This window comes from Poeciliopsis prolifica, unplaced genomic scaffold (assembly GCF_027474105.1).
Source record: "Poeciliopsis prolifica strain line A6 unplaced genomic scaffold, Auburn_PproV2 SCAFFOLD030, whole genome shotgun sequence".
Classification (NCBI taxonomy): Eukaryota; Metazoa; Chordata; class Actinopteri; order Cyprinodontiformes; family Poeciliidae; genus Poeciliopsis; species Poeciliopsis prolifica.
In genome coordinates, this window is record NW_026562405.1 from 3,434,949 (window position 1) to 3,445,380 (window position 10,432).

The following is a 10,432-nucleotide window of genomic DNA, read 5'->3' on the forward strand; positions in this document are numbered from 1 at the left end:
TGACAGACTTCCGCGTCACGGACGTTATTGGCGCTTGGAAAGCTGGTAGGAAGAATCCATTACCGGACAACGTCGAGAAATTAACCACAGGGTAACAAAAGAATCAAATATATCCTGGCATTGGCTGGCAAAAACTGTGGAAGTATATATTTGATCTTTTTTCATATTCTACAAAGTCTAAAGTAAAATTTCAACAAGTTACATAAGTCTTACACTAATATTTAACTTGACGTTTTTAATATTTTATCATATTCCAAATACAGATTGTGATTTATTTTGTTCTATTTTGTGTCATGAAGGCATAATTCTGAAGCAATTTTAAGCAAAAATTCTAATTGTCCTCAAGTGTGAGTCTGCATGCACATGCTTGTATTATATCTTATATGACTTTGTGTTGCTCTATGATGGAGTGGTGAAATTTTCAGGTTTTACCTTGCGTCTTCCTAAATGAATTCTGGGTATTGGCACCAGCTCCCCCACAACCCTAAGGACTACTACATAAAGAATGAATGAATGAACATAATAATCTTCTCTCATGTCTCTGTTTATTTGAGAAAATGTGACTTAATGCATCTGTAATGAGCAGATGTATTAATGTATGTGGGTTATGAAACAATGAATGAAGTGAACAGTTTTGATAAATTGCTTTTTATTTGTTTCTAAGTCAACTTCCATATATACAGAAAATACAACAAACTGCAGCTGGTTCCACATATTCCTATTCTGTTAGCAAACAAAGCACTGCTTGAAGATTGTATTAACTTCCAAAACAATCCTAATTGACTGAACAATTATATTACAAAACAACATGTTAAATCAAATGCTTAATGAATATCTTACAGGAATGAACAACATTTGAGGGTTGGAGAAATGGCTTTCTAAAAATAGATTGTGTGGTACATTCCAAAAAAAAAAATAAAAAAAGAAAACACTTCTTTCAAAATATAATGTTTTGCTGTGATCCTGGTATATATTAAAATACAACAAGCATATATAGTTATGCAAAGTGAAAAACATTAGCAAAACCATTGACTAAACATAAATCTCATACACATTTATATACCTTATATATCTTGTAGGACAAGCAAACAGCGAGTAATGCATTCGAGGTATTTTATGCTGACAGTTGAATGCAGCTTAAAGGGTTCTAATAAAAGGTCTGTGATATCACCGGTATTGTTCGAAAACGCCATATAATAAAACAGAGGCATGTTGATGTCAAGTTATTCACAGAAAAATAACTTCGAACAACATTGGATTGCGTTATAAAATGCAAGCAGGCTTGTAATAGAGCACTAAACAGTGTCCTCACTGTTCCTAACCTCTCCAACCTCTTTGGCAGACTTATCCCTGCTAGCATTTGGTTGTCTAACTCCCATCCTGGCATTCCTCTCCTCTTCTTTTTTCTCCTTGTCCAACAGTCGATAGTTAATTCCCATTCCTACAAACAGGAAGACACTGGAGATGATGAGAACAATCCCACAGCCCTGGTACGTGTACTTGTAATCATGGTAGACGTCTTTGAACTTTCCTGTGAAGACGAAACAAGTCATAATTTAGTATTTTGTTTGAGGGCCTTCTGTTTGAGGAATTGTATAAAAATAATTAGTATTTTTTTTTGTGAAATCTGTACTCACCAAGTAACGGGGGCCCTAACAAAACTGGCGCACACTCCATAATAGTGACCAGCCCAACAGCACTTGAAAAGCGCTGGGCCCCAACCAAATCCATCAAGGTCTCAAACAGCACTGAGCTCAGCCAGCCAAAGGCAAATCCAAAAAAGATGGCATAAATTACAAAACCTTTGTAGTCTACTGATATTGGAGCAAGAACATGACACACGCCATTATACAAGACAGAAATCGCAAAGAAATACTGTATCCTTGGGCGAATCCACTTAGTGTTGGCTACAATGCCCATTGAGGGCCGTGCAACCATATCAACAAAAGCCAGCACAGACAGAAGAAACGCTGCCTTCTCTTTAGGGATGTCTTTACTCTTTGCATAATTGGAAAGAAACACCAGTGGAGCAAATAAACCAAACAACATGACAACATTGCCCATGATGTAGAGTAAAAATCCCCGATGTTTAAATAAAGTGAGATCCAGGAAGCTGTTAATGGTCTGCAATATACTCTTCTTTTCAGTGGTCTTTTCTGCAAGTTTGGGTTTTGGTCCTATTGGTCGCATGAGGGAGCCAGCTACACAGCAATTAAGAAGAAGGCCACCCAGGATTAGAAAACTTCCTCTCCAGCCAAACTGGTCATAGAGCCAGGTGTTAAGAGGAGCCAGCGTAGAGAGAAAGACAGGGCTGCCAGCCATGGCAATCCCGTTAGCTACAGGCCGTTTCTTGAAAAAGTATTTTCCAATCATAGTGAGGGCTGGGTTGAGGTTAAAGGACAATCCCAAACCTAAAAAAAATTACCAAAAGAAAAAGTAAAGTATGTGAACACTTGATTTCCACTTGACCAAATCTGAAAATATAAAAATAGTAAAAGATAAAAACCACAAACCTCCCATTACACCCACGCAAAAATATAGTGCCTCAACGGAGTTGCAGAAAGAAGCAGCAACGAATCCAGTTCCAGACAGGAGTCCTCCAACCATCATGACGGGTCGACTCCCATATTTATTTACCAGGATGCTGCTGATAGGCCCTGGGAATATTATTTTGGAAACACAGAACTAGTCACAAAGAGTCACAGGATTTTGAAACTCAGACCATATGTACTTACATTCATCCACAAGGGGGCTCTAGTGTTACATCAGTGGCTTAGCAAATTGTAACAGTTTCCTCAATCATTTGTGTCAGTGCTGCACTGCAGTAAATGTGTTTTCATGTCATTCGTAATGTGATCCGTCAGAAAAACTACAAACATTGTATTAAAAATGTGTTTGATTCTTCATACAAAATGACACTGCATTCTTTTTTTTAATTGACTTGGATTTATTTTGAAATATTAAACTCTTCAGACAAGTTGTAGGTATTAAAGTGTGTGTTCTCGAAATGTGTGTATGAGAGCATCAGTGATCACTGATATGCAAAAAGAAGATAAAATATATATATATTTTTTGTTGTTTTTTTTTGCTCTTTTGGCATTTTTGGTACCTATCACACTTATTACAGAAAGACTGGCTGAATAAGGGAATGTGCGGATCACCTCATCAAAATGCATACTGAATTCAAGGGGAAAATGTATGACTTTTGTATGACTTGTAGACAAATGACTAAAATGCATGCAGAGTTCAGAAAGCAAAACACTATCTCCATCTAGCACATGCAACAATGAGCCTAAGTGAGTATGAGGATCCACATGGAAGACACTTCTGCCTCCCTGTCAAATCCCTGCAGTCCCCAATGAAGCTAAATGGAAACTGACAGTTTTTGTTTAGAGGTTGTCCAAACTCATTTGCCAACATGGCGCAAGACAAAGGGTTTTTAAATTGTAATGCAGGCCATCTCCACGCAAACAATGAGTTCCTTCCTTCCACTTCCAGAGAGGGTTGCTTAGGGTATAAAGGTCAGATGGTAGAATATTATGAACGTGATGTATCAAAAATTAAAGGAGTACAGAGATACACAACACTACACCATTATTGAACTGCTCCTGTTGATGTGCTGAGTATGTCCAGATGAATATACAGATCAATAAAACATTTCCTTGTCTCCTTTTGAATTTTAATACAATGCAGCGCTTAACTGTACATGTAAATATTTCCATAAATTGTTATTCTTACATCTAATCATTCCCTTTTGACAGGCTAGCAACCTTTGTAGGATACCATTAACATCTCACCTATCAACCCCTGGAAATAGGCATCAACTCCCTCCAGACTTGCAAAGATTAAGAGGATATAGACTAACATTTGAATATGTACACATTTGAGTAAAATCAAATGAGACTGTTACCACATCCAGTCAAGGGTAAGGAGGAAGGATGTGCAGTATGAAAAGAAAGTTTATGTAATAATGCAAATACTCTTGAATTCTAGGGATATAATAGAAGCTAATAATCTACCAAGAAAAAGTGGGGTACTCTGAGTTCAGGGGTGACACTGCCTTAAACAGAAAAGTTCAAGTGTCTTGGTGTCTTGATCAACACTGATTGAAAGGATGGAGTTTTGGTCTCAACTGCAGCAATGAGGACAATGCCCTGGTGTGTCAAGTTGAAGAAAGAGCTCTGCTAAAAGGCAGACTTCTCAATTCCCTAGTCTGTTCCTCCTTCAGCTTGATTGTAAGATATGACATAGGACTGAAACAACAAGATTTGTGTCACAACAGCAGACTGAAAACTCATATTCTGTCAATGGAAAACAGTCTTATCCTGTATGACACAGTTTCCATTGAGGCAGAGATGCTTTATAAGTGGACAAAGGTGATCTTTCGGACAAGTTATTATTGATTTGTATTGAGAATGTTCCCTCTGTGGACGAGTGGACCCAAAGCAACCTAGTACTGTAGGAGTAAAAGGTTAAGGTTCCTTCTGTTGTCATTTGTCTAGGGATCTATGGCACGGCAGGTCACATGTAAAGACATGTGAAGAGTTCACTTCACCTAACCACCCAAAAGCTTGAGTCTATTTATTTGTATGAGTAAATGTCTTGAATATACTGCTCTAAAGGATTAAGGTTAATCAAACAATCTCACATTATAACTCAGTAACTTCCTTCCTACGAAAATAATGTTGTGCTGTAATGAGGCCTTAAACTGCAAGAGGCATTTCAGTTGTTTCTAGTATATAATGAACATGTGACATGATTAACTTTGATTGCTAAATTAGATAAAATATCAATAGAATAATTGAGAATCATGACAAAGCAAGTTCTTCCAATTTTCAGATACTCAAAAGCTCCTTGCTTTTCAGGAAGAAGATGGGTTCTTTGAAAGTGTTTGAGTGCAAAATTGTGTGTAAACCAGATGACACAAACAAAGACCATGGGAAGATTGTCACTGAAGCTGGTAAGAGAGTTTCATTATCCACAGTAAACAATGGCAGTAAAAATATGGGCTGAAAGGCCACTCAGAAAGGAAGCAGCCATTATCCGAAACGCAATATAAATTAACTATTTTGGAAATGCTCTTAGGAACAGAGACCTTCATTTTTGGAAGTATGCCCACTTGCATGATGAATCAAAATTTGACATGTTTGGCCAGAATGTCTAATATTGCATGTGAAGGAGTAGAGAAAAGAGAAGAGCATCTCCATGATGTATGACTGTGGCAGCATTACATAGTGTTAATGTTTTGCTGCAGAAGGACTGGTGCTCTTCCCAAAATAGATGACATCTTGAGGAAAAATCATTATGTTAAAACATTGATGAAAAATCTCAAGATATCAGCCAAGAAGCTACAGCTTAGATTGAAAGAAATGGTCAAGGGCTTTAATAGTAAAGTCAAACAAGTTACAATGCATCTTAAGGACAACATCAGTATTTTGGAATGATAATAGAAATTTGTGGGGAAAGATGGAAAAGTTTGTTGGAGGACTGCAGCCTACAAACCTGGTGCAGCTACACCACTTCTGCAGTCTATAGCGGTCCATTGTGGATAAACAAAATGTTTTCCCCAAGTCTGACAGATCAAAAGACAGTTCTACCAAATACAAATGGAGCAAATTCAAACTGAGTTTGAAGAAAGAAAAAAATACATTCTACTAGAATTTATCACATAGTAATAACTCTGATAATCTTAAAAAAACTGAAATATGAAAGGTTCAGTCAGATTTATGTCTAATTGTGAGAAAGAAAGTTTATGTGTTTTTATGCAGTATTTTTAAACATGTGGTTTAATTTGTGAATGGAATGCAACATTAGAAACATGTCAGAAACATCCAAAGAGAGCCAGGAGGAGGGGCTTAGCACTTTCAACCAACGTAATGTACACAAATTGTTTCTCTCTGCCACACTGATTGGCAGCACTAAGACACTCCTCCTGACTGATTGGTTGTTTCTGCACAGGGATGGTATACCTCTGAACATGGCAATGGGACCAAGAGGAGTCGGCGAAGGAACTTGACTTTTTTCAGATATTATCTGTCTCATGTTTTACTAAAAAAACTTAGTATAAGTTTTAAAGAATATGTAGAATTGTATTTTTTGTATAAAAGTAAAGACAACAACTGTGTTTTGATTTGAGAACCATGTGGGACAATGAAAGTTCCTTTGAACTCCACTCTGTTTGAGCAAATGAAAAGAGTCTTATCGTCATCCAATTGTCCAGAAGTTTGTGACATCATCCACCATCTCATTCATCCCATCAGTAAAACAACACAGTCAAACTTCCTGGTGGTCTTCCACTCTCAAAGCACAAAGGAAAGTGTATTCATCTGCTTCTGAGACAGATAGTGTTAAAAAAGCACTTCGATAGCAGAGCTCGAGTATTGTTCTGTTTCTCTCCCAGAATGACATATTTATTAATCTGGTCTGCTGTATGAGTGTGAGAATCGAGGCCTCTTTGTCACTGTATGAGAGACTTTTGTAAAAGGCTATATTTCACCAAAAAAGTAAAAAAAACAAAAAAGTAAAACAGATTGATTTTTAACTAAACACAGCAGGAATAAATCTTTCACACTCATGCTAAGAGCTAGGAATTGATTCAGCCAAGCTTCCTGATGTGCTAAATGTCAAGTGTTATCAACAGCCTGTGATGTGGGGTGCAGCTCACCTCCACCGTATGTGACCGCTAACATGATGGAGGAGATCCACGACACCTGGCTGCTGGTCACATTGAATATCACTTCGATTTCCTTGAAGAAGACAGTGATGGACTTGGCGGTTGCATAGGAGAAGCCAATAGAGATAAAGGCCCCAATTACCACCAGCCAACCCCAGCCACCCTCAGGTGGTGTGTAGCCCTGAGGCCCTCCGATGGCAGCTGGCATTTTTCCTTAAGTACAGAAAACTGCCCCGGGGGAGAGAAAAGAGATAAGCAAACAAAAAGATTTCATGAGTTCACGTAAAAAAAAAATGTTTTTTAGTATACTAAAAAACAGAGTGAGTTTTTGCTTGTTAAAAATAATAAATCACTTGAGGGTTAATCCTGAGAAGACTTGAATTTACATTAGTTCATCAAGGAATCAATCAAAATGAGAAACTGAGTTCAGTAGTTTTATTTCAGTAATTCTGAGTGAAACCAAACTGTAAGAAGTTACATTGGCATCTTTGTTTGAAGCAAAAATAAAATTGCAGTATAGTTCTTACACTATTAGATATTAAAATTTTATATAATATTGAAATTCTAGTGGCATTAATTAATGAAACTTGCGACATAACAAAATACAATTTCAGTGTAAAATGAAAGTTATTAGATCAGAAAATAGCAGCAGATCTCTTATGGACGTGACAGTGTCTAATAAATGCTTTACTACTATGGAATAGATATAAATATTTTCAGTTTAAGATTTATTAAACTTCAAAAATCTGCTAAAAGTGGGGTCTCCTGACAACCCTTTCATTTCTTTGAGAATTTATTCACTTTTGTACAAACTCATGGCAATGTGACATCTTTCTACTGTAGGAAAGGAGCAGGAACTTATAATAAATTCACATTTAAGAAATCTTGGCAATTTCCTCAACCCAGAAAAAGCTTTTCTCATTGTAGAGATACAGTGAGATGCTGCCATGTAAACTTCTTTTTGTATTCCGAAGGTGCTTTCTTGTTGGACTGAAGGGAATCACTACAAAGCTAATAATGCTGTATTTCATCCTGACCAGGTTCTTTCAGCAGCACTGCTTTGCTGGTGATTCTTGTGTTAAACAAATCTAAACACAATTTTTGTCTAATTAATTACAGCTCTGGGTCAATAAAAGAGTTTAAGATTAGGGATACAGTTCCTGGTCTTACTTTGTTTTGAATTTCTCTGAGTTCACTGACTCCCAGCCACTGATCTCAACACAGTTTCTTTTTAGAGGTGATGAATAAGAGTCAAAAGTATTGTTTACACATGGGGGGACTATGCAGACAGTGCATTGATCAGCCCATGAAAACAGGTTGATTTTACACTGCTCCATAGCTCAGGGCGCAGCTCTAAAGTGGGTGATAATCCAGCGATTTTCAGGAAAGCAGGACTTGATTTGGTTGATGAATTGGTTTAGTGCTCTGAAAAGTTATTGGGTAAGCCAGTCTTGTGCAGAGAGTAGTGAATATTTAATGTAGAAAATAACTTTTGTTATTGAGCTGGGATTTTAGCTGCAGCTGTGCGGGTGTAATTGCACCTCCTATGTTGTTCTACAGGTACATTAGTGGAAAAAAAAAAAAAATCATTGTAACTGTCTTAGTCATTCATTATGGGTAGAATCTTGAAATCTTGTAGGATACACTTGGGCAAATGTTTTGAAATTTGCATATATATTGCTTGAAGCCAGCATTATTTAACATTAAGTGGTTGTGTTTGTTTTGAGACTGAATGTCACTTGATTTGTGCTCCTTTTTTGTTTTGCTTTTAAAGAAAAGGAACAATGTCAACAGGAGCTTTAAGATGAGTAAAATAATATATTGTCTGTGTGATTTTATGTATATTATGTTGTTTTTAGTTTTAAGCTTGGTTATTTGAATTCTGATCATGGTAGAGTAGTTTAATACATTTCTCTTGCAAAAAAGAATATCAGTGATGCAAAAATGGATCACTTATTTGTGAACAGACTTGAAGACTTTTTTTATTTTTCATTCTAAATAAATGTAATGTGATGCATAATTGGATTTTTACATTTTTGTTCTATAAAATTGTAGATTTTTATGCACTGCAATTTTACAATGTTTTTAAATAAATAGCTATGAAGAGGTACGCTTTTAAAAATAATTCCCTGAACCTTTGGGAAAAGGGTCTTATTTTACTGTAGTAATATTCAGTGGTAATTGACGGCTTGAGTTTATTGTCTTATATAGCTTCTTAGCAGATAAATCACAACTTTAATATAGTGACATCTCAATCAGATTTTAGAGGAAATGACACACCACAACCAAAGCAAAGTAACCCCCCACTCTGTTTTCACACCTTTGATGGATAAAGGATTTAGATGGTCTGGATTCTCCACTGTCTACTTTGTTTGAAACCTGGAGAATCACAAAGAGTGAAAGGTTCAAATGTTTGTAGCTCTATCAGGCTTCCACTGTCCCTGCTTTATTTAGACTTTCAAGCAAGACATAAGTTTTATGCCTCTGTTAGTGTTATTTCATTCTTCCACTTAACTAACTAACTAACTAACTAACTAACTAACTAACTAACTAACTAACTAACTAACTAACTAACTAACTAACTAAACTCTACAGTTCTTACTGAATTATTTGACACTTTGATCCCTGAGTTTTAAGCTGAGTGGTTGATCTTTAGTAAAGAAGACACAAATCATTGCCATGTAGACGTTTTAATATTAGAGCTATCCACAAACATTTTGTTTTAAGCCTTCACAGGATAACTTAAACTTTTATCTCCAAATCATACACTTCTTATCTCCTAAATATTTAGCAAATGCCTAATGTATTGGTAAAAAATTGGTTTAAATGTTCCTAAACAAAATAAGCAAAACAAAGAGACATTTGACAAATCAGTTTCAATAACATTGAAAATCAATATCCAAAAGTTTATTATTTTAATAAAATTATTTGATAGTAGAACAGCTCCTCGGTTCTTGCTACCTCCTCAGGGTTCTGATATTAAGCCTTCAGAATCATGATCCAGATTATTAAAAAATGAGGTAAAAAGACATAAAATGCACTGTTTTCATCATGTGATTGCATAAAAATAAAAGCATTCATTTAACATTGAAGGAAAGAAAAATATTCTTTATAAATGTCCAGCTGAAAATTAAATATTTAAACGAGTAAATAAGTTCAGCATGTGTTTGTTAAACAACGAAGGTGCAAAGTGTCTGTGTGGAACATCTTACCTTGGCAGAAGCTGTAGAAAAAGGATATATTCTCTGCAGAATAACTCTTCAAAGGCACATTAAAAAGTGGACATAACTGAATATTACTGAGCAGATTTTGATATGGACGAAAAAAGAAAAATTAAGATTCTCCACATATGTTTGACAGATTTGCCAGAAGGAATCTGTGGGTCTGTATTCACTATGACAGACCAAAAATTGCCAGAGGCACCTCACCTTCAACTTCTATCTATTTCCGGTGAGTGAAATAAAAAGTTAAAAACTGAATTCTGTCAGTGACCAGATCAAACACTGAGTTGATCTGGACATTATAGAGCTAAATGAGGGGGTCAGTGGTTCTTATTGGCCGTGAGAAACTTAGCGCCATGCCCCTTTACAAAGCTTTCTCCACCCCTCTGTCATGTGCCTAGCTCAAAGACAAGGTTAGAGTAATCCACCACAATAACATTGTAAGTGAGGTATGTGAAAGAAAACAAGTTTGCTTTAGAGAAGATTAAAGTCCTTCTAAGATGCAGACTTTTCTTTTTTTCAAATCTATCAATCATAT

General features: G+C 36.1%; 1 protein-coding gene across 2 annotated transcripts; it reads right to left on the reverse strand.

Moving 5' to 3' along the window:
* Window positions 1–553: 553 nt before the first annotated feature.
* Window positions 554–10,175, reverse strand: slc16a1a (solute carrier family 16 member 1a). Of its 2 annotated transcripts, XM_055050356.1 has the most exons (6): window positions 9,886–10,175; window positions 8,994–9,052; window positions 6,665–6,901; window positions 2,514–2,657; window positions 1,638–2,411; window positions 554–1,531 (listed from the first exon to the last, which is right to left on the reverse strand). In XM_055050356.1, the coding sequence occupies exons 3-6, from the start codon at window positions 6,879–6,881 to the stop codon at window positions 1,296–1,298; spliced, it is 1,371 nt and encodes a 456-aa protein (XP_054906331.1). In that variant the 5' UTR covers window positions 6,882–6,901; window positions 8,994–9,052; window positions 9,886–10,175; the 3' UTR covers window positions 554–1,295. The 2 variants fall into 2 exon arrangements, with proteins under 2 accessions (XP_054906331.1, XP_054906332.1); XM_055050357.1 differs by lacking the exon at window positions 8,994–9,052.
* Window positions 10,176–10,432: the final 257 nt, after the last annotated feature.

Bases quoted from the DNA above. Each gene is read 5' to 3' on its own strand.
- slc16a1a (XM_055050357.1), bottom strand. From the start codon at position 6,881: ATGCCAGCTGCCATCGGAGGGCCTCAGGGCTACACACCACCTGAGGGT. The intron at 2,658-6,664 runs GTGAGCTGCACC...TAATATTCCCAG, and splicing joins AGCGGTCACATACGGTGGAG to GGCCTATCAGCAGCATCCTG. The intron at 1,532-1,637 runs GTGAGTACAGAT...TCGTCTTCACAG, and splicing joins GTTAGGGCCCCCGTTACTTG to GAAAGTTCAAAGACGTCTAC.